Source organism: Muscardinus avellanarius (genome assembly GCF_963383645.1).
Source record: "Muscardinus avellanarius genome assembly, chromosome: 9".
Taxonomy (NCBI): Eukaryota; Metazoa; Chordata; class Mammalia; order Rodentia; family Gliridae; genus Muscardinus; species Muscardinus avellanarius.
In genome coordinates this window covers 47,910,007-47,934,341 of record NC_137795.1, presented here as the reverse complement: position 1 = coordinate 47,934,341, position 24,335 = coordinate 47,910,007, and the positions used below count along the sequence as shown (strand labels likewise).

The 24,335-nt window shown below is 37.1% G+C and overlaps 1 protein-coding gene across 1 annotated transcript in view; it reads right to left on the bottom strand.

Annotated features, from left to right (window-relative positions):
* Positions 1-24,335, bottom strand: part of RELN (reelin) — a gene marked incomplete at both ends in the record, with an annotated part of 510,757 nt that overhangs the window by 159,790 nt on the left and 326,632 nt on the right. The window contains 5 exons of the mRNA XM_080701477.1: positions 4,935-5,171; positions 11,068-11,229; positions 12,004-12,237; positions 17,731-17,797; positions 23,109-23,218. Coding sequence (XP_080557603.1) covers positions 4,935-5,171; positions 11,068-11,229; positions 12,004-12,237; positions 17,731-17,797; positions 23,109-23,218 — 810 coding nt within the window. The remainder of the gene's footprint in view (positions 1-4,934; positions 5,172-11,067; positions 11,230-12,003; positions 12,238-17,730; positions 17,798-23,108; positions 23,219-24,335) is intronic.

Sequence of the window (24,335 nt, the reverse complement as noted above, 5' to 3'; positions counted from 1 at the left end):
TAAAACTGATTTTTTTTGTAAGCACTATTAATGATAAGCAAAACTAGCTTTTCTTATCCCATCTTAATTTTACTTCAATTATTAACAGGGTCACAGTACTTTTTTGTACTTTTGTGTTGCAAATGGACCATGTTTAAGGTACATTATGAGATTTATAGGCTTTTATAATCTTTTATGTTTGAGATTTCATGGTAACATAACCACCCATGATTTACAAAATCTAGTCTCAACCCCAAATATGACATATTTGGTGTTGCTAGAATATAATCCACCTACACAGAGTCGGCTACTGCTATTTAGATGGGAGGATACTAACAAAAATAAATATGGCCTCAGTGATCTTTTCCTTGCACAACTCTCCAGCCCTTTCTGCAACCAAGTCTAGTTTATGTAAGAAAAAAAAGTCTTAAAAGGTCTATTTTTAACTCTTAATATTTCAGAGACATGCTATTTTTCATTACTCCAGCCAAATGACGTTTTTACAATTCAAAAAATGATGCCTTCACAATTCAAGAAATGACGTTTTTACAGTTCAAGAAAGTTCTCATGACGTGCGCCTAAATGCAAAGGTACAGACACCAGTGTTCTTCCCTTCAGGGAGACAGTGAAGGGCATGGAAATGGCAGGTGTGTTCTGTGACCTCACCTAGTCTTTACAGCAATCTTGGAAGTAGGCATATTGCTTTCATTTTACAGGTGAAAAGCTCGGTTTCCGAGTAGCTAAAAACATTCCCCTGAACTTGAACTGTTACTACTTTGATATGGAGATATGTTTGTAATTAAAAAATGAAAACATTAAAGTGCCATCTTCTAGAAATGACAAAAGAATGTGCATGACCGTTGTTCTCACTCTATGCACGGCTGCTAGCCCATTACTGGGGTTGGCAAGGGATGGAGGATCAGGATTAGGGCAGTGGGTAGAGCTGGAGTAAGGGTTAAAGACACCACTAGGTCATGGAGGAGCTAAAAGGCAGATTGGGCAAGAGATCAGGAGCTGGAAGTCAGCAATGTCTGCTGCACCTTATTTAGTAATAATACTCAGGATTTTCCTGTTTTCAGAGTTTCTTTGATACAACCTTTTTTTTTTTAAATCAGCTCAATCAAAATACACTTCTTAAAATTTCATATTAGCTAATATTACCCTGCTTTCATTTCCGAGCTTCTAAGTGGCGGTGCCAGGGTTTGAACTTAGGTCTACGACCTCAGAGTCTAAGCTTCTACCACAACATAATTGCTAAAAACAATGACCAGTTATGGTAGGTTATAACAACTATCACCTCACAATTGTACACATTTTTAAAACCTCAAACTCTATATGACAGCAATGTCCTTCCCACTTGTTACATCTAGCTAGTTGATTAGATAGGACAATCTGTTAATGCTCCTTGGTATTAACATTAATAGTATTAGTTGGATGCAATCTTTAACAAACCTCCATTAAAATCATTCCCTCAGTGATATTAAAAATACATATTTTATATAAGTATAAATAATTAATTGGGCATGGTGCTGCATGCTTGTAATCCCAGCATTTGGGAGGCTAAGACAGGAGGATTGTGGTTCACGGACAGCATCAGCTACTTTCTAACTCTGTTTCAAAATAAAGAATAAAAAATAGGGCCAGGGGTGTAGCTTGGAGGTAGCATGCCCCTGTGTTCCATCCCCAGTACCGCAAAAATTATAATTCTATATTTATATAATTAAAAACCTTACATATATTTTCACTGTATACTTATATAATTTTCAAAACCCATACATGTAACTTTTATTTATATATTTTACATATAACTTTTGTTTTTTACATGTATATATTTATATATAACTTTTGTTTTATATATGTATATATACATACATAATTTTTGTTTATTTTCTTATTTTTTTTGTACTGGGGATTAAGCTCAGGGCGTTCTACCTCTGAGCTACATCCTAAGCCCTTTTTATTTTTTGTTGGAAACAGGGTCTCACTAGGTTATTGAGTCCCGCTAAATCACGGAGGCTGTCCTTGAACTTGTAATCTATCCTGTCTTGTCTTCCCAAGTAATGGGATTACAGGCATGTGCCACCATGCCTGGCTTGAAAATTACCTTTAAAACTGAAAGCAGAGAGAGGTTTTGATTCAGATACTATGTACGGAAGAAAGGAAAGTACCACCAAGAATTAAAAACAATTCATTTCTCGACTGAAAAAAAGTGCTCTAGGATGACATGCAGTAAAGTGATTTACAGCATATTGACTGCAGTTCCTCTAATGAAAAAGCAATTGTCTAAGTCTTCCCTAGAGATGACTCTCAGGAACAACAATGCATGCTCATGGAGAGTCACGAGTTAGAAAATGAGAAGCAAATGAACTCACAGTTGAGACGAGCTGGCAATAATTAATTCAATACTAGCCATTTGGTAGTGACCATGTCTACATGTCCCTTGAGAGAAAGAAGGTCCTTGAAGGGCAGAGGCCACACATTTAAATATGCTTAAAGAATTTTTTTTTTTTACTTAGTAAGACAATATGCGTCAAGGATTTTACATAAAAAGAATAGCCTTTTTAGGATGAGAAGTTATACTGAGTATAAGTAGTTGGTCAACATCATCACTTGGATGTATCATAACTAGTGTTTCTGAAAAACATCACCAAAGTGACTTTGCATTGGCTTTTGGACAATACATTCCTCAACAGCAGCAGCAGAGAGAAAATAGTGTCATTAAAAGGGCTTTTATTCTGAATCACTGGCTAAGAAAATGGGAACAGTTTGAGATCTTCCATATTATTTAATTTAAATGAGTAGTGAGCATTTTTCATGTCCTTATTAAGACAGTTGTTGTGTTTTTCTAGGCTCATTATCACTGCCAGAGAATCCTCTCTGTTGTTTCATGACCAAAACATGTTTCAGAGATGATCAGAAAGACAAACCTGATTGCTCGCATGTGGCTGTTAATAAAATCCCTATGGTGCTGCTCAAGGTGCCCATGGGGATTGTACAATTATTTACATTTTCTTAGGGTTTTCTATAATTACTGTGATTGTGCTCTCACAAAGTAAATGTATCTCTACCAATTAAAGCAGTGGTGGGTTAAGAATATTCATCAGACTTGTGTGAAAGGATATTGTTCTTAGGGTTTTGATCAAAGCACAGAAATTAAACTGCTGTTATCGTGCATTCAACCCAAGTGTTAAATTAAAATGCTCAGCAACTTTGGAGTTTATTTGAGCAGATGTTAACTATCTATGTAAATAAACATGATACAGGACTTGCATTCGTGATAGGACTCTTTGTTGTATTAAAAGTGCTGGAAAAAAACCCTTAATACATAAACTAGTGGGATACGGTTTATGGTATGTGCCCAATTTGAATTACTTTTGATTCGGGCCAATTTAACTTTTCCTAAGCACAAAATTCTAATAAATCTTATTTTTATCTATCTGCATTTTTATTTGCATGAGTTCACCCTTTAATTTTCTTTGAGGCTACAGGACTAAGAAAGAGCATCCATCAAATAGAAAACATATGATATAACCTTTCCTACGTTGTTGAATAGAGATCCCCTTCTATCTAGTCTGACATGCTTGCAGCGAAAGTGACCAGCTGTACTTCCATTCCATTAGCTGTCATTTTGATGCTAGAATTTTACCCTGCTGTGTGCGAGATGTGACTGTACATGCACGATTCCCATCAAAGGTAATTTTCTGTGCAATGGTGTGTAAAATTTACCTCTAATTATGATAAGGTCACTGATGGGTCATTTATGATATGTTCTCTAGAGACGACGATGGCGAATAGCTTTCAGAGTGATTCATCTGGAGGAAGTAAATTGGTCTGGCCATGACTCAATAGAAAATAAAAGTCTTTTAGAAAATTATTCTTCAATCATGTTTAGAGTTCTGAAGGAACCTAGAGAGGGGCACTAGGCACTGTGTGAAAGCTGTGGGTTTAGGAATCCTGCAGACCTGAGTTTTAACCCAGCATCTGTGGGCCTCAAAGACACTACATGAGCTGGCCTCTGAACATCTTGGTCTCCAACCTTGACAAGTCTTCTCTCGATGTCTGGGCATGAGTTCCCCTTCTTCCTGGTCCTCGTACATGCCATGGACATTCTTGCTTGGGGTCTTTGCACCACAGAGTTTCCTGAAGTTGTAACTCTCTTCCTCCAGATCTCCACATGGCTGGAACCTCTGTGTTTCCACTTTCCAATCAGAATAATGTATCATTTCAGGGTCTGAACTATTCCAAAGTAGTCTCCTCTGAGAGACCTCTTGGGAGCTTCCCACATTTGGGATCCAACTCCTCACCCCAGGTAATCACTGTTGTATCATCTGAGTTATGTTAATAAAGTACTAATTATTGTTGATATTTTTATTTAACGTTTGTTGTATAATTTAAAAATAGAGAAATAAAGGGTACCTTTATTAGCAATATTCCACAATCTTGATACTCCACTGGCATTAACTATATGAGTCACTGATTCAATGTTGCTTGATAAAATGGACTAAAGGGAAATCTTGGTTAATAGATCAGGCCTGAAAAACCTTCCTGGACTTTATGTAAGACAGCCTGAAAAGAGAACTTCTCATGAGAACTTTTATTAAAATAGTAATTAGAGTAATTTTATGGTTCACTATTATCCTCATGGGCCTCTAGGAAGGGAGAATATGATGGTCATTTTAACTCTTAGGGCTTTTTGAAGAGCTTTTTTTATATGTAATTGTGGGAAACAAGAAAATTGAGATTAATAAATATGAATTATTTAAATCTACTTATATTTTGTTTTCAGTCTTCCTGCCCAAGAAATTTTACTTGCAGATATGATTTTTGACTTTTCAAATCATTTGTGTTCACTACATACTTCTCAACAGGTGGCAAAATGCTGAATGAAAAGTAAGATCATTCTCATGTTCCAATCTCTAATGAAATTATAGCAACAAAAACAATGAAATACTTACCAAAGGGTCCAGTCATGGCCACAGTACGGCTGAACATTTCCAAGATAGAATCCCAGAGACTGAGTGACCTCCACAAGATTGGTAAAGTCAAGACTAATGCTGTTGAATAGGACAGAAGTCATGATAATTTCATCAATGGCCCATACATCTTCCCCCTGGGAAGAATGATATGGTTGCCACCATCTGAATTGAATTCCAAACTGTCTGGCATCATCTGGTAATTCTACAGAGATGATTCTAAAGAAAAAAAAAGATTTAGATTACTTTGTTGTCTTAAAATATAAGTATTTACAGCAGGATAGTTTCCCCCCTAAAGTATAGTATTAAAAATAGTTCTAGCCAGGCACGTGGTACCTGACTGTAACCCCAGTACTTGGGAGACAGACGGGAGAATGGCAGGCTTGAGGCTAGCTTAGCAATTCAGTAAGGTTCTCAGTAACTTAGTGAGGTCTTGTTTCAAAATAAAAAGTAAAATAGGGCCGGTGGTGTAATTCAGAAATAGCTGATATTGAACAATCTTGGGTTCAATCCCCAGTAACAACCCCCCACACACATACTTCTATTTCAAATATTCTTTTGTGATGTCTGATTTCTTGTCTGACTCTAACAGTGTCTTAAAACACCCCCCAAAACATGACTGTGCTTCCATTCATTTGCTCACAACAAAGCTAACTCAACAGAACATAGCTGTCAAAGAGGCAGGATTCATCACAGTCTGCTGGAGGATCTCAGGCAGCTTGTTACACATTTACAGTTTGGGGCTGGAACCACATACTTTCTCATTCCCAGGAGTTTAGCAAAGTGCACATAGGTCACTTGCTGTGTCACGGCAGCTATGACAACAAACCTGCATCTGACAAATGGGGAAGAAAATTAAGAATAATATCTAATTTCTAGGAGCAATTACTGTACACAGCAGCAGGAACCATACATTAATTGCCACTGCAATGACATCTGCTTGAAAGCTCCATAAATCACAGTACCATGCTGCTCACATCCACACGCAAGGTGAGACGTGACACAAACCGCGGTGGAGCATTTGTCTCCATCAACGTGCAATTAAACTCCAGGAGAGGGCTGGTACTGAATGAATGCCGATGGGACTCGGGCTTTGTTTACTTTTCTCCTCTTAGCAAGCCAAGAAAAACTTGCTAACCCAAGTGATTAGTTGGGAAAACTTAGAAATAACTTTAATATCCAAGGCCATATTTCATTGACAAATTGGGCTGATGATATTTTCATTGTATGAAAAAACATGTTAAGCCTCATATATAAAAGCTAATGTAGTATATATTGAAATTTCTTAAAATAATATATATTTTCCTTTTAAGTAAATTTGTACATGGATACACACGCACAAATGTATATGGTGTAGAATCATCATTGGTGATACAAAAACTGGTCAAATTTTGCTACATGAGCAAATGCAAACACACACACACACACACACACACACACACACACACACTCTCTACTTTTATGTGTGTAGTATTGGGAATTGAACTCTGGAGGAGTTTTACCATGATATCCTCAGCCCTTTTTATTTTGAAACTGGATCTTGCTACATTACCATGAACTGGCTTTGGACCTACAATTTTCCTATATTTTCACCTCCTAAGTACTGAGATTATAGGTGTGTCCCACCACACTTGGCTCATAGTTTTTCTTTGTGGTGCTGGGAATTAAACACAGGGACATTCTATGTCTGAGATACAGCCCTAGCCCTATTTTATTTGCTTTTTGGAAATGGGGTCCCACTGACTTACTGAGGGCTTTCCTAAAATGCTGAAGCTGGCTTTGCATCTGTCGTCCTTCTGTCTCTGCCTCCCAAATACTGGGATTACAGGAGTGTGACACACCTCCCTGCTTTGGAAGGCATATGTATATGTATACATACACACATATACATATAATTTTATATGCATATATATATGCAATACTGGGGATTAAACCCAGGAGCATTCTAATTCCAAGCTATACTCCCAGCCCTATTTTTTATTTTGAAACAGGGTCTCACTAAGTTGTGGATGGCTTCATTAAGTAGTTGAGGCTGGCTGTGAACCTTCGAACCTCCTGTCTCAGCCTCCTAAGTACTAGGATTACAAGCGTGTGCCACCATACCCAGCATTGACTGATAATTTTTAAATAGTGAAAAATCAATTTGCAAATAAAGAAACATAAATTTCAAAACATCTCTTAACCTAAACAGACTTATCTACATATATTTATGATTTTTAAGTACTTTCCACAGCCTAATGAATTTATTACTAATGGAATTTATTAGAGAAGTAATTTAAGATATATATCAGGAAACTAAATAATAAGCCAGTTAAAAAATGAAAGCATCGATTAACTCCATGCTATTAGAAAGTTATAATTCTCCTTTTCACAAATTAGTAATAATTTTTAAACAAGCTAATATTTTTTCTGATGAAAATAAATATAATTAAAAAATAACAACTGAAACTAGAATTTCCAGGTAAGTTTATTTATTTATTTATTTGTTTATTTATTTATTTACTTATGGTGGTACTGGGGTTCCTGGAAGCCCTTATACCTCCGGGATACACTCCCAGACCTATTTTTACATTTTTATTTGGAAACAGGGTCTCCTAAGCCAGCGTGCGCAGCTGGCTTCGAACCTGTGCGATCCTCCTGTCTCTGCCTCCCAAGCACGGGGATTACAAGCGTGCGCCACCACGCCCGGCTCCAGGTAAGTTTAAACAAAGTGCATAAGCATGTGATAGCAGTAAAGTGACTTACAAGAAGTTAGAGAAGTTAAGACTTGTGGGTCTGTAATCAGACTCTTGGATTAGAGTTGCTTATTTGTTTGTTTATTTATTTATTTGCGTGTTGTACTGGGGTTTGAACCCAGGACATTCTACCTCTGAGCTATACTCTCAGCTCTATTTTATTTTGAAACAGGGTCTCATTAGGTTGATAAGAGCCTCACTACTTGCTGAGGCTGTCCTTGAACCTGTGATCCTACTGTCTCAGCCTCCAAAGGAGGCTTACAGGTCTGCACCACTGCCTGGATAGAGCCCATTTTGAATCCTAATTATATGGTGACTCTGCAACCATAGGAAAGATCCTTCCATATGTCTTAGCATCCTCATATGGGAAACTGTGCTTATAATATCTTTATTTCAAGGGTCTGACACTTTTCTTGCCCATTTTCCACTCATGTCTTAGTACCTAAAGCAGTTCCTATCACTTAGTAAGAACTCCACAAATCTTTACTGCATACGGTATTACTATCAGTATACCCCTAACATAGATGCAGATAATAGAAGATTCTAGGTGACAGTGCCAAGATTTGGACCTAGGGAACTTGGTTCTCGAGCCTTGCTCTTAACCTTTGCATCATATCTTGGGGTGGGGTGGGAGTTTGTTATTTCACTGTTCTTTGCATATTGTAGTGACTGGTTAGTTATGCAAAGGCTTGATTAGAATATTACTAGATGAGAAACCAGAGACTTAGATTACCTTTCTGTCTCAATGTCCCTTTTGTGGTTAAGTACTAAACTCATAAATTTCTTTTTAAAAGCTAGAAGTTAAATGTCTTATGGATAATTATATTTATTATGGTAACAACATGAAACAAGAAGGAGATCAAATGCAATACTCATGATATAAATAAACGAAGATTTAATTTAGTAATAACTTTAGAATATAAGATACCCATAATTAAGAAAAAACTAGAATAATTTCAATGTCAACAGCAATATAATATTTTACATCGAAAACATACCAATTAGTTCACAAGACAGCCTAGTCAGTTTGAATTAAAACGACTAACTTAGATATATTAGTATATTTAAAATTTTATAAATAGCAAGCAGATAGAGTTCTTTTATTTACTGAACGGATCATAGCCAAGCAAATTATTTGAAACAGTCTAGGAGTAATAGCAGTTAGCCAACTAGCATATCTAATTTATGGATCATGCTTCATTTTCAAACAATCATAGCATAAAGGAACAATAAGGAATTCACAGCAATTGTACGCAGCAATTTATACTAAAAGAAATGCAGCAAATGGCTAAAGGCATCAAGATATATATAACTTTCCCATGAAGAATCTCCATGGTTTGTATTATTTATCACATGGAATATAATTTAGTGTCTAGGATAGATCAAATTCTACTCCTGCCATGTCACCTTTTATTAATATTTGAGAAGGGGGAAGATTCTCATGTACAGAGGTCCATATATAGAAAATGAAAGTGTTTTGCTACCACTACCACATTTTCCTTTAAAAAGAAATCTCCATTGCAATCTTAATCTTTCAAGCGATGCACATATCTAATATTGAAAAGCCACCTTGATTCTTAGAAGAAAAATGTTGCTGTCAAACGGCAGGCAAGATTAAACATACCTTTGAAATCGCACATTAAATGTGTAATTATTTTTCATATCAACAAAGATTAATTAAATCTTATGATATAGATTGATTGCTGAATTTTGTAGCAGTTCATCCTTGTCAGAAAAAATATTGGGCTTTAGGCCAAGCTAAGTTAGGATTCTGATATTTTCTTCATGCATTCATCATCTTCTTTATTTTTGCTTAATTTTCTTTTAAAGTTCACTATAGAGAGTCTATAAAATGTTTTTTTAGGATTCATGTATCTCTTTTGAGTGAGAAAGCTGAATTTAGCCCTACATTTATACAAATACAGGGAATATGTACTCAACACAGCTGGTGCATTCTTAAAATTTTATAATGTATAAAATTTAGAAAATAAAAGTTCTCATTTATTTGCAAATACTTAAACACAGGAGTGGCTCTAAGCAAAATTGTAAAATATGTCAAGTGTGTTATAGCTCTCTCTCTCTCTCTCTCTCTCTCTCTCTCTCTCTCTCTTCTCTCTCTGTGTGTGTTTGTGTGTGTCTGTGTCTCTGTCTGTCTGTCTGTCTGTCTGTCTCTCTCTTGAATCCTGACTTTTTCCATGGTGCCAATGCAAAACTGAGTGACGAAAGCCCTTTATCTTCACATCTCTTATGATGAAGATAAAAATTACTTTCAAGAAGGGAAATTATATGAGTCACTCCCTCCCCACTCTCCATATCCAGTTAGTTCTTTCTACATGATGTGAGTGTAAAACCTTACTCACTGCTTCTAATGGTATTTTAATTTTATACCTTAATTTTGAGACTTCTTATCAACTTTCTTTGCTTCTTTAAAGGAATTTTAATGAGCAACTCAATAAGTCTGATAGCAGGGGAGAGTGTAATTAAAACATCTGTGAAATTTTATCACTCAAGGTGGTTACTATTATGTTAACATTGAAGGATGACCCCACCCTTCGGGTAAAGCTTAAACCTGACAATTGTGTCTATAGGTAATGAAATACATAAGCTATAGGAAAATAATAGAAACAGAAAACAATAGGAACAGATAAAAATGCTTTGTCTCCTTACACTTCACCTTTGCCAAGGACTTTATGCATGCTAAAACTATCTTTGTATGCATTACTTAATTACATTACAGGCACAATTTAAAACCATATAGGTTGGCTGGGTGTGGTGGTGCATGCTTGTAATGCCAGCATTTGGGAGGCTGAGACAGGAGGATTGCGGTTCTTGGACAGACCCAGCTACTGAGTGAGGCCCTCTCTACTCAGTGAGGCCCTGATTCAAAATAAAGAATAAAAAAAATAGAGCTGGGGATGTAGCTTGAAGGTAGAACACACTTGGTTTCCATCCCCCATACTGCAAACATAGGTTATCAGATCTTATGAATCATTATATATTCTATCATAATATATTGCTAACAAATATTTGTTAACAGTACTTGCAATTTATGCCATAATAAAATCATATATAATCATTTATCTTATAGTTGAATAAGGAAGATCGTGTTAACATTTTTTCCTAAACATCAAAGAACTTCCTTTGGATGCACGTTTAATAATATTAGAATAATTTTCTCCAAATCATCAGAACTCAGTAGGACAAACTTAGATTAGAAGAATGGGGCTGGCTGGTTTTTCATTTCAAGATACATAAATCTTTGTCCTTTCCACCCCTCAATGTAAAAATATCTGGAATCTGCCACTTTTTGCATTATGATTTATTTTCCTCGGAAGGAGAGACCACCATAGCCACTTGCTCTCCAATTGCTTCCGACGTACCTGGGCTCGTGGTAGTTGAGATATGAATAGTGCTCCAAGAGTTTCCAAGTTATCCCATTGTCATACGAGTAATGTAGTAACACTCCTTCACCAGGCTGGTCAGGGGCTCTGCACGTGCTCAGGACAGACTTGCTCCCCAGCCTCAGCGTGAACTGGAGAAACCTAGACATGAATTGTCTATAATCAGCACAGGCATAAATGCATAACCATTTTATCTGTAATGCTCATTTTGATTCTTAGGAATTTTAAGCCAAGTTAAATGAAGGACCTAAAAGCTGAATGCCTCCACTCATTATTACTCTATTATAAAATCCAAGTAACTTCCCTGTGAGATGTATAAATATGTGGGAAAGATGAGGTGAAGATGTATGTTTATATATAGTTATACCCATAAAAGTATAACTGTATATTCATACATACTTGTATACTATGTACTTGTGTACACACACTTAAAATGCCAATCACTCCTTTACTGCATTATTTATCAGGCACCGAGGGAAGGGAAGATGTGGGGTAAATCTAATCAGCCTCTGCAAGCTGTCAAATAAATAAAACTACATGAATAATTAACTAGCCCTTGGCTTAAGAATACAGTGTTGATGCAAACATCTCATGTTTTAAAAAATCCGGTCAGTCGTTAGTATCTCAAGTTCATTGGTGAGCATTCTAATTTATTAAAAGCTGGAGCACATTAACCCTAAATAAACTGCGATCTCCTTCCATCCTGGTTAAAAATCAGAAGATGGATATATCAACAAATAAAGAAAAATAATACAAATTGAAAATAGTTCTAAATTCTACATTAGTAGCTGGTTTCTGCATATATCAGAAGATGGATATATCATCAAAGAAAGAAAAATAATACAAATTGGAAATAAATCTAAATTCTACATTAGTATCTGGCTTCTGCATATATCCTACCCCACTTTCACTCACCTGGATTGTGAGCTGTCCAGAAAGGATGTAATTAGCTGACGCCTCCCATCTTTGTTGAAAACCAGAGCCTTTCCACTGGCTAAGACCCCACAACCAAAGCTGACTTCAGCACCACGGATAGAGTAAAAGTTGTGGTAGGAGGAGAGTCTGGAGCTGCCAAAGCTTTCAGAAATAAACATTGGGAATGTCTGGGATGCCATCTCACACGCTGGGCCAGAAAACCCGGGGTCACACCTGAAAGAAAGAAAGTATAAAACTTAAATCTTAAACTCTTGGTCCTTTCAGAGGTTCTTCCTCTTTGGGGAGGATGGAATTCAGAAGCCATGATTTGATTATACCCAAATTAAGGTTCATGAGTCTTTGCAGAATATTGAATCTAATAACTTGATAAGAGCTGAGTGACTATAAAAAATTCCAGAAGAATACAGTCCTTGTATGGTCCTTCTGTAAAAAGCTTGTGATTCAAACAATAACAACATGTACTTCCAAATTAAAGCTAGCAGTTTATCTAAGATGCATTGTGTGTGTGTGTGTGTGTGTGTGTGTGTGTGTGCACGCGCGCTGGGGACTGAACCTAGGGAATTCTACCTCTGAGCTATACCCCAGCCTTATTTTATTATTATTATTATTATTATTATTATTATTATTATTATTATTTTGAAAGGGGTTCTCACTAAGTTGCAGAGATCCTCACTAAATTTCTGAGGCTGGCTGCAAACTTCGATCCTCCTGTCTCAGCCTTTCAAAGTATTGGGATCACAAGTGTGCGCCACCACACTCAACTCTAAAATGCATCTTTAGTCTGCACATTTATAACTTAAAATCATTCTAAGGACATAAAATACATGAAGTTTTATTCATAATGATATTCATCGCATTACTAAAAGAAACAACATAAGTAAAATGCTTTAAATAAGATAACTGGAATAAGTTTCCTCTAAGAGCATATACATGATGTGTAAAATACATATTATGATAGGAATTATTTTAAGTATTTGGAAATTAGTGGAAAACAAATCTAACTAATTCAGACCTTGACTGGCATTATGAAGAGACTGTGTACATCCCTGACCGGCCTGGAAGTCCTTAGTGGAACTGAGTTGCTTCTCTGTGGGCTTCTAATCACTGGTGCTTTAAGAAAAAGCAACTATCTTCCTTGTTTCCAACCTGCCACCAATGAACCGCTCTCCATATTTTTTTGATCTCACTAGAATACGAATTGAGCTCTTGAGTCTTCTGTCAGTTAGTAAAACCTCATCACAGATGAATCAATAATTGACTATCAGAGCCAGGGTTGGCGACACACACCTGTAATCCCAATACTTGGGAGGCTGAATGAGGAGGACATTTAAGAGCAACCTCTGAAATGTAGTGAGATTCTGAGCTACCTACTAATACCCTATTTCAAAACCAAACCAATAAATAAATAAAAAGAGCTGGGGGTATGGCTCAGAGGTAGAATGTCCTTGGGTTCAACCTCCAGTACAGAAAAAATTCAGGAACTTCTTATATTTTAAGGCGTTTACTCATCAGAAATTAGGTTCAAACTCATTATTTTTGCTGCACTATTTCCCAGTGGACTTACAATGTTGCCAATTATAAAAGTAGTGTCTTTTTTGGGTGGGGGATTCTCCTGACGTCTGAAACAAGCCTTTTATAAAACAAGTGTCCCAGTGAAGTGATATTCTGGCATGACTCAGAGGAAACTTCTTCGGCAATGGCGGTGACACCGGGGTCCTTCTTGGCTTCCTACAGCGTCCATGAGACATGTGAACATGGTAAAACTGAATGACAAGCTTTATACGTGCGTTGGATTTTCTGGGTGGGGGGGAAGGTTCACATATTTCACCAGATTATCAAGGAAGCTCAACCCTAAAATGCCAAGAACTATTACAGAATGAAGTCTGAGAGCTGCCTTGGCATCTTAAACAGCATTATGGAAGGAGGATGGAAAAATCATTTATTGAAAATATAAATGAGCTTCAAACAGCTTCTTTTGCATGGTATCTTATGGACATAGACTCTGAATAGCCAAGTGATTTAAAAACATGATAAAAATCAGATAAATTGGACACATGTTAAAGTCAGGAAACCGAGTGTAGTTTACTATAATGATTAACTGGAATTTTTGCTCCCAAATAAGACTATTACCAAACTATGTATTTCAGGGTAAGTGTGGTTTTGTGTATCTTACTTTGTTTGGTTGTTTTTAGGACTTAGGGGATTGAACACAGGGGTGTTCTATCTCTGAGATATACTCTCAGGCCTTTTTATTTTTTTACTTTGAAACAGGGTCTCACTAAGATACCATAGGCTGGCTTTGAACCTGCAATCTTTCTGTCTCAGTCTCCCAAGTACTGGGATTACAAGTAAGTGCCACCACATCTGGCTAGTGTTTTTCTGTACTTTTTTTCTTTCTCTTTCTTTCCTTTTGTGGTACTGAGGATGAAACCTAGAGGCATTCTATGTCTGAGATACAACCCCAGCCTTATTTTATTTTTTTATTTTGAAACAGGGTCTCACCAAGTTGGGGAGGACCTCACTAAACTGCTGAGGCCGGCCTCCAACCTGCAATCATCTGGTCTCAGCCCCTCAAGCACTAGGATTACAAGCCTGCACCACCACACCCAGTTGTTTCTATGTACCTCAAGTGTAAGCCCGGTGTGGTGGTACATACTTGTAATCCCAGTACTTGAGAGATTGAGAAAGGAGGATCACCGGCTTGTGGCCAGCCTCAGCTACTTAGTGAGACTCTCCACAACCTCAGTGAGACCTTGTTTCAAAAATAAAGAATAAAAAATAGGGATGGGGGTGTAGTTCAGAGGTAAAATGCCCCTGGGGGGGACTTTTTAGGACAAGTGATGGGGAGAAATTGATGACCACTTAGAGATGAAGTACACTGGACTCAGTTATTCTTTAGTGGTTCTGAAAGTTTACTTCAATAAAATATTTTAAAATTGGGAGAGATGCTGATAAGAATTCCACTTGTATTTAAAAATCACACCAACCAAGCCGGGTGTGGTGGTACACACTTTTAATCCCAGTACTTGGGAGGTTGAGACAGGAGGATCACAGGTTCACAGCCAGTCTCAGCTACTTAATGAGGCCCTCTGCAATTTAGTGAGACCCTGTTTTAAAATAAAGAATAAAAAATAGGGTTAGGGGTGTAGCTCAGAGGTAGAATGGCTCTGGGTTCAACCCCCAGTACTGCAAAATAAGTAAGTTAAAAATAAAATTAAACCAGCCACGCAAAAAATCTTTGCAGCCCTTGTTTTCCAGCAAAGTAGTAAGATTGCATGCACTGGTGATTTTAGGCTTCCTGACTCCAAACATGTCCCTTACTGGTTCTTCTGCCTACTGTTATTTGTTTGCAATCTTATTGGTGCAATATAGTTTCACATCATAATGCAGTGATGATGAGCGGGAGTGACAGACATGCTCATAGCTGGCTTCTCCCCGCTCCCTCCTCCTCCCCACTTCCCCATACATGACGTTGAGTCTGGTACCCTCACATCAGTATGTAATGTCTAAGGAAGTGTCTCCTTCATTAATTTTCCCATCCCCACCTTCCCCAAGCTTCTATCTACCTTTATTTTTATTTTTTATTATTTAATTTTTTGGTGGTACTGGGGTTTTTGGAAGCCCTTCTACCTCCGGGCTACACTCCCAGACCTATTTTTACATTTTTATTTGGAAACAGTTTCCTAAGCCAGCGCGCTGCTGGCTTCGAACCTGAACGATCCTCCTGTCTCTGCCTCCCAAGCGCGGGGATTACAAGCGTGCGCCACCACGCCCGGCTTTCTACCTACCTTTAAATGTCACATTATATTCACCCTGTGTGTCAGAACAAAGGCCCCCACTGTTAAGCTACCTGGAGACACTTGTGGAGGAAAGTTTCCAATGCTCTCTCCCCATCAGCTCCTCTAACAGGGTTAGGGAACTGTCAGTTTAGAAACCCAGGCCTGGGATTGGACACGGCAGGGAAGTGTTAGAGAGCAGGGAGGGTTAGAGAGCAGGAAGGATCCTGGTAGCAAAGAGCAGAAACAGAAAGAAGAGCAAAGTGGGGAGAGAGACAGAAGCTGCAGAAGCCCCAAATTCAAGGATCTGCTCAAGGGAAATAAGTGGTCTTGAATATGAGTTTTTTTCCTGTGAAATTTTGTTCAACAAAGCACATATCCCTGCAAAGAGAGGCAGTGGTCAACTGTTTAGACCAGCTGCAAATGAACAAAGCCAATGAATATTACAGAAAGCTGTCACCACAGGGAAAACCTCCTAAATTTCTAACTGTCAAAAATATTTTATCCAACTTCAGAAAGGGGAAAGGCTTTAATTATTTAGGTAATGTACAGTGTTATAAAAATGACATACAAAAGCACAATACTACCATTCAGATTTCTCTTGTGTCAATTTTATGTGAAATGCATTAAACAAGTGGTTGGCCTGGTGATGGATAATGGATGAAGAAGACAACGGCGGAGAAAACACCAGCCAACATCCCACAGATCTAAGCGACTCAGCATTTTGGAGTGGAAGTTGGCTGTTTTATTGAAGTTGATTGTTTTATTTGAAAGTACAGACACGCCGGGCGTGGTGGCGCACGCTTGTAATCCCCATACTTGGGAGGCAGAGACAGGAGGATCGCGCAGGTTCGAAGCCAGCCTCGCTGGCTTAGGAGACCCCGTTTCCAAATAAAAAAATATAAAAAATAGGTCTGGGAGTGCAGCCCGGAGGTAGAAGGGTTTCTAGGGACCCCAGTACCACCACCAAAAAAAAAAAAAAATACAGACATTTACATTCAGCTTTGAAATAAGAACAAAAACTTTTCAATTTTTCATTTTCATTGTGCAGAGTGATCTCTTTGTTAATGAATCTCATTGAAACATAGCTTAAAAAGTTAACCTGCCAAACAAGTCTGTTTACAAATATTTGCCTTATGCATATAATCGATAAAAGACCAGGTTCAAAGTCTTTTTATAAGTTTTTCATTCATTAATTACCCAATTAATTGATTCTTGTTTTTTATTTGGAACTATTGAAAACTTATCTGTATATCAAAGATGGCATTTGGCTGTGGGAATTCCTGAGATATTTTATAATTAAATATTAATACAGAGATGACATAATAAATGTGAATAACTTCTTGTTATAAACAAAACACAATTCACTAATGGTGATTAAATATTAAACTATTAATGTATAATTTCAGATTTCAAATTCAGCATCATTGTCATGTAAGATACTTTATAATCATTCTGAAGATCCAAATGACTTTTAAAAGTAAATAAGATTGTAAAGTTATACTTAAAGATGATAAACTTAATCAAATCCTTTAGCATTGGGTCTATGGATCATTACTAATTTTTATCATTTGCCAACTATGCTAGGAATTAAAATATGACTAACGAACATGAGAACGAGTTTATGGAAGGGAATGTAGCTACAGACAGGAAAGGCAGTCATCCAGCTATGAGAAAGTAAATTTTTTCACAAATTTACATGAGGGATACTAAATTTGTTCACAATTTAGCCCCAAATAAATTTATTCGTTAATATTCACTTATAAGATGCATTTACATACCCTAAATTCTATGTGGAGTACCCTATTTGGAGTAATAAAACTATCTCAAAAACCTGAGAAAGGATATTAAAGTAAGTTAAAATGACTCTGGCTCAATATAAAGTAAACATCAAAAAGGAGACGCATGCGTATTATTTTCAAATGCTTACTTGCAACCATGTCGAGTGCACTGTCCTCTGCCAGAGCAGAATTTGAGACATGATGGACCGATATAAACTGCAGAGAAAAAGGAACCAGGTGAAAGAGGGCAACAGAATTGGACAAGCCAAGAACACCACCACTACAATTCTGTGAAGCAACACCCATGAACTATGGCCGGTGCTATGCATGCTGGGTAACAGGAGTGCAGGCTGCCATGCAGAGGGCTATATGGCAAGGTTAAGTGTATAGTTATAAATCTGGCTGGAACTGTTTTAACTCCCATAGATAATCCTTTCAATATTTTAATGTTTCATACCTACGAATTCCTTATTAGGGCTTCTTCTGCTATAACAATTTTAGACAGAATAGTAGTGCTTGTGTTTTGAAGATTTTATAACATTTATATTGTGTGTGTGTGTGTGTGTGTGTGTGTGTGTGTGTGTGTGTGTACACACGGGTATGCGTGCTTGTTACTAGGAATTAAAACTCAAGAGGGTTCTACCTCTGAGCTATAACTCCAGTCCTTTTTTATTTTTTATATATTTATTTTGTGTGTGTGGGGGTACTGGGAATGGAACCTAGGGGCATTCTACCTCTAAGCTACACTCCCAGCTCTATTTTTTATTCTTTTTTTTTTTTTTTTTTTTGGTGGTACTGGGGTTCCTGGAAGCCCTTTACCTCCGGGCTACACTCCCAGACCTACTTTATATTTTTATTTAGAAACAGGGTCTCCTAAGCCAGCGCGCGTGGCTGGCTTCGAACCTGCGCGATCCTCCTGTCTCCGTTGAGGAGGGCCTCACTAAATAGCTAAGGCTGGCTGCAAACCCGGATCCTCCTTCCTCAAATGCTGGGATTTTAAGTGTGTGCCACTGTGCCCGGCTCCTTTTTTATTTTTTAAAACAGGGTTTTACTAAGTTTCTGAGGGCCTCACTAAGTTGCGATTACTGGCCTCAAATCTTCAATCCCCCTATTTAAGCCTTCCAATGGGATTACAGGTGTACATATCTACACCTAGCTAACATTTTTATTCTTTAGATAGAAATAAATAATTCATGAATAATTTAAAAAATTGGCAGTACTGGGGTTTGAAGCTAGGAGTGTTATACTTCTGTGCTACACCCTCAGGCCATTTTATTGTTAATAAAATAAAATATAATAAAAAATATAATAAAAAATATATATAATAAAAATATATAATATATAATGATATATATAATATATATAAATATAAAATATATATAAAATTTAAATATACATATATATAATAAAAAATATAATAAAATAAAAGCCAGGAGTGTTCTACTTCTATGCTACACCCTCAGGCCATTTTATTTTTATTTTGAGGTAGGATCTCAGTAAGTTACTTTGTACTGGCCTTGAATCCTCCTGTCTCAACTGTCCTAATACTGAGATGACAGGCATGTGCCACTCTCCCTGCTAATTTCCATTTTTATTTGTGGAAAATCTACAACGCTGCAAGTGACTGTCACGTATGTATACTTCTAAATATTTTAATTCATCCTCCCTGGAAATGATAGATAAAGAATCTATTGTTGAACATAAGGACCATACTGCAGATTGTCTTCCTAAATGCTGGGCTTGACTGACAATGTGATGTTACACATTCTAATCTTTGGAATGCTGAAAAAGGCTTCTCATGGTAAGTCCTGAGGTAATCAGACTCCAGTATATTTATAGTCTTTTGTAGCCAGCATAATCAATAACACACGGTGCAGCATAAAAGTGGGATGGAACCGATGAGGACTGAAGTGCCGTGGTTACTACACCCTCACATATTCAATATCAGGCATAAGCACATTTACCGTCCATTAACACTTCTGTTCTGTAATCATGTCAAAATATTTAAACAATTTAGTTTTAAAATAAACTTTTACCTAGCCTATGCTCTTAGAAGCACATAATTCCTAAAGCCAATTAATAGAAGCAAAAATTCAAATGAGATGCAAAGCAGGCCAAAAGGAAGAAAATGTCTTGGTGAAGGAAACTGCTGGCTCAGAAAAGATTGGATAGTGAGCTGTCTTGCTAAATGTGTTGGTTTAAGACATCAGATAATCCTGGATTTATTTTTCTGGATTCACCTGGGAAGTACTGGATTAGTGATTTATCTTGTCTAAGCCTCAGTGTCTCCATACTTTAAAGTGGGATAGTGATATCCCCGGAAAAGAAAAAAGACTAAAATGTCTCATGTGTAGCACAGTGCATGGCACAATATGGATATAATCATCATCACCATCCCGGGTCAAGTACCCATCACCGCCCTCCTGCCCTATTGTTTCAGAGGCTTTGCTGTACACCAAGTGCTGAGGAACAGAAAGGTGCCCCGTTCTTTAGCCTGAAAACACCAAATGAATCATCTTCCCAGCACACAGAATTTTATGCAAGGGGGAGGACCTGCCCTAGTTTCTGTAAGAGGTCCACTGTACTTTGCAGGGTTTCCCTGGAGGCTGTCCTATAGTGTACTCATGTCATAGTTCAAAAAGCCTCCATTGTAAAAAAAAAAAAAATCCAACAATAACTTAAGATCTTCCAAGTCCATGAAAATATAGCAATTAAGAATTTGCCATTCCTTCATACTAAATGGAGTCATCAAGACTTACGGTACCCATAAGTTTATGGACTCCTTTTCCATAAGGGTGTGGAAGGCACAGATTACTTTTCCTCACTGTTATTGTTAATATAATACAGCTGGAAAAATAAAAATATGACGACAAACATAATTTTCCCTAAGTCTTTCCATTTTGTTAAGATTTTCAGAAAACTTTTCAAAGTATTTTCTCTACAAATAGTAGGAGCTGGCCCTGTTGTGAAGGGAGGGAATACTTAATAGAATTATAATTTTGACCTATTTTTTGTTTCTTTCTATCTACATAATTCTAGACTTTCATAGTAAGATGGGGGAGATTTCAGGGGCAGTTTTTTCGTGGTATTGGAGGTTGAGCACAGGGGCTTTCTACCTCTGAGCTATATCCTCAGTCCTGTTTTATTTTTTATTTTGAAAAACAGGGTTTCTCTGGGTTGCAGACTGTTTCACTAAATCGCCGAGGCTGACCTGGAACTGGCAATTCTCCTGTCTCAGCCTCCCTAGTACCTGGATTACAGGTGTGTGCCACATGCCTGGCTAGGGGCATTCTTCAGCACACATTTCTTGTGGGGAGGAGTGAGGCATGTCCTCTTTCTGTCTTGTGAAGAAGCCAGAGACCGATCCCGTTTTTGTGGGAGACACACAAAATGAGAAGAGAATTGAAGGGACTTGGCCCTGGGTTTTGCACTCAACCTACATTGCTAAGCCTGTGCATTCTCTGTATCTTAACTCCTCCCATTTTACTAAAAGTATGTTGGTAGGAACCCGGAGATGGGTAGTAAACACTTCCTGCCCCCAAACAAGTGGTAACAACTTTCTTGTTTCACAGGCTTCTCTTTCAATGTACTCTTGGTTTCCTCATATATTTTACTTTGTTTAAACTTTAGTTTCTAAAGTTCTTTTGTGATGATTAAAGCAATAAAGGTTCATTATAGAACTTGTAAACAGTATGACAGCAGGAAATCCCCACTCACATCCCATGACCCAGAGGCACATTCTTATTCCCCTGAGTTTATTAGCGGGTGTGGTAATTAAAATGTTAAGTAAAATATTCTACCAACGGAGAAAGTCTATTTTAACAAATTCAGCTTTAGATGTTTTGCTTGTGTACTTGTAACTCATGATCTTTGAAATGTGGGCCTTTTATTGGTTTTGAACAATTGGTTATTGGTTTATTGGTACTGTCTAAATTATTCAAAAGTAACAAAGAGAAGATTAAGATAAAGAAGCTCGACATTAAACAATGGTGTGGGTTTCACCACACGTCTATGTTATTTGCTTAAGTACTGACATTGTGTTCTTCCTTCCCTTCCTATCTTCCCCCCTGTATACTTCTTTGTAGTATAAATCTTCAGTCAAATATATATATATATATATATATATATATATATATACTCTGAGTCAAGAGCAGCGGAGCATACTTGTAATCACAGTACTTTTTTTAAAAAAAAATTCTAAGTCTTTTTATTTTCACTTATTGTGTTCCTCACAAATTCTCATGGCATTTTTCTAATTGTAATTAATGCTGGTTTGAACTAAAAATACAATTCTAACTTACTAGCCCTAGTGTGATCATCCTTAAAATGAAGCATCATATTAAGTGTGAAAACGAGAATATATTTAACACATAAATAAAATTTCTGGAATGAAATATTTTGGGGTAGCTCTTTCTAAAGGGTTTTTCCAGTTGCTTAAAAAAGCACGTGGGAGGCTGAGACAGAAGGATCACAGGTTAGAGATCAGCTCATGATATTAGTGAGATCCTGTTTCAAAACTAAACAGAAATGGGGCTAAGTGATATAGCTCAGAGATAGAATGTTCCTGGGTTCAATCCCCAGTCCCCCCCTACCCCAACACACACAGAAATTTATGTAACTGAAAATAGAAAAACCTAAGAATCTATCTGTAACAAAAATAGGAAATCAGTTGGGAGTAGAGATATATGCCTGTAATCCTAGTACTACGGAGGCTGAGATGGGAGGATCATAGGTTTGAGACCAGCCTCAGCAACTTTGTGACACCCTGTTTCAAAATTAAAAGAAATAAAATAGAGCTGAAGGTGTTACTCGGAAGTAGAATGTCAGTGGGTCCAATTTCTAGTGTAACACACACCCATACACACTCATCACATATAGAGAAATGGCTATTAAATGGCTAATAAATATAAGAAATGTAACCCAATGGCTTGAAATATCTTCTCTCATTGTGTGCCTGCCATAAGTGATGTTGATTTTAAAATGATGCAAAAATATCAACAATTCACCAAAAAATTTTATGCATACCCAAATTTTCCTTACACTATTTTCTGAACAGGAGGTAGAAGTTTCACTAGTATTTTAGAGATGATGTTTCCTTCTGTGTAGTGTCTGCAACTGAAAGATAAGCTTCCAGATGTTGTGGCAGTTACTATGAGAAGAATGGGTCTTATTTAAATACATGCAGAATGATATTTATGTTAATTTTGCATAAAACGTTCAAAGAAAATGTTAGGATATCCCTTGTCATCAACTATGAATTTGAGTTTTAGGGCTTTAAGCATTTTCAGATTATGTATGTTGGAACATTCTAGCATCTAATATTGCTGACTACACAGCCCCCCCCCTCTTTTTTTCTGATTGCAAATCCCTGGGCTTCTAATGGAATGCAAAGGAGAAAAGGAAGAAAGGGTGTTTGATGAATCACAAGACCACGACTTAGAAATGTGATTAAGTCTGTGCGGATTGACAAAAGCCCAGGACGGCTCGACATCAATGGCGTGTGATTATGACAGGCACAAACACTAACCATTATCAATCGCCCACATGTTTCCAAGGATCGGTCCCGTTTGTCTCCAGCGAATCCTGGTGTCTCGGGTTAGCGCTGCGTTAGGGAGGGGAACTGTTATTCGGTTCCACCTGAAAGAAATTTAGCACAAAACCAGCTTTACAGCTATGTTTACATCTTCTGAATCATCACATGCTCTGGTGTTCCTGTTTCTGTGTGCTTGTAATAATACTACTAAAGTTTGTCCATCAACACTACATTTACTTGAGGAGTTTATTTATTTATTTATTTATTTATTTATTTATTTATTTTGCAGTACTGGGGATGAAACCCAGGAACACTGTACCTCCGAGCTACACCCCTGGTCCTATTTTTCAGTCTTTTTAAAATTTTTGAAACAGGGTCTCACTGAGTTGCGAAGGGCTGTCCGTGATTCTCCGGTCTCCACCTCCCGAATGCTGGGATCACAAGCATGTGCCACCATGCCCGGCTTGTTTATAGTTTTAAAATAGATACATGGCTTGTGAAACACATCCGTTATCATGCTAGAGTTTTTTTTTTATTTTTTTTTTTATTTGTGGTACTGAGGACTGAACCAAGCGGCATTCTACCTCAGAGCTATACCCCCAGTCCTATTATATTTTTTATTTGGAAATAGAGTCTTGCTAAATTTCCCAGGCTGGCTTCAAACCTGCAATTTTTCTGTCTCAGCCTCTTAAGTACTGGGATTGTAGGACATGCACCAACATAGGTGGCTCTGGATTTGTTCTTAGCAGCAATAATATCTTAAAGCAAAATATGTTTATTTTGCTTTAAGATATTATTATAGGCATTTTTTAATTTTAGTTTTTAATTCATTTTTAACTGACACATACAATTGTACATATCACTGGGGTACCACATTATATTCCCATATACATACACATTGCATAATGTATAAATCAGGTCTTACACCAATACTCAGGCCTTAGATAGTATTCCATGGGACGTGCCTGTGCAGACATGGGGTTCTAACAACTACTTTTTATTTTTTTTGCTACTTCTTAGCCCTTAAAAAAGGGGGGCTAAGAAAGAAAACAATTCCCAATTTAATTTTGATGTCTTTTTAAGTGTATTTACTATGTATATAGTGCATATTCTGTTAAGTGGAAAACATTTAAATAATGACCTTTAATTCTACATTAGTTCACAAAATGGTTATGTAGTTGTTCTTAATTTGCATAGAAAGAAGTGGTAAGTTAGAATAAA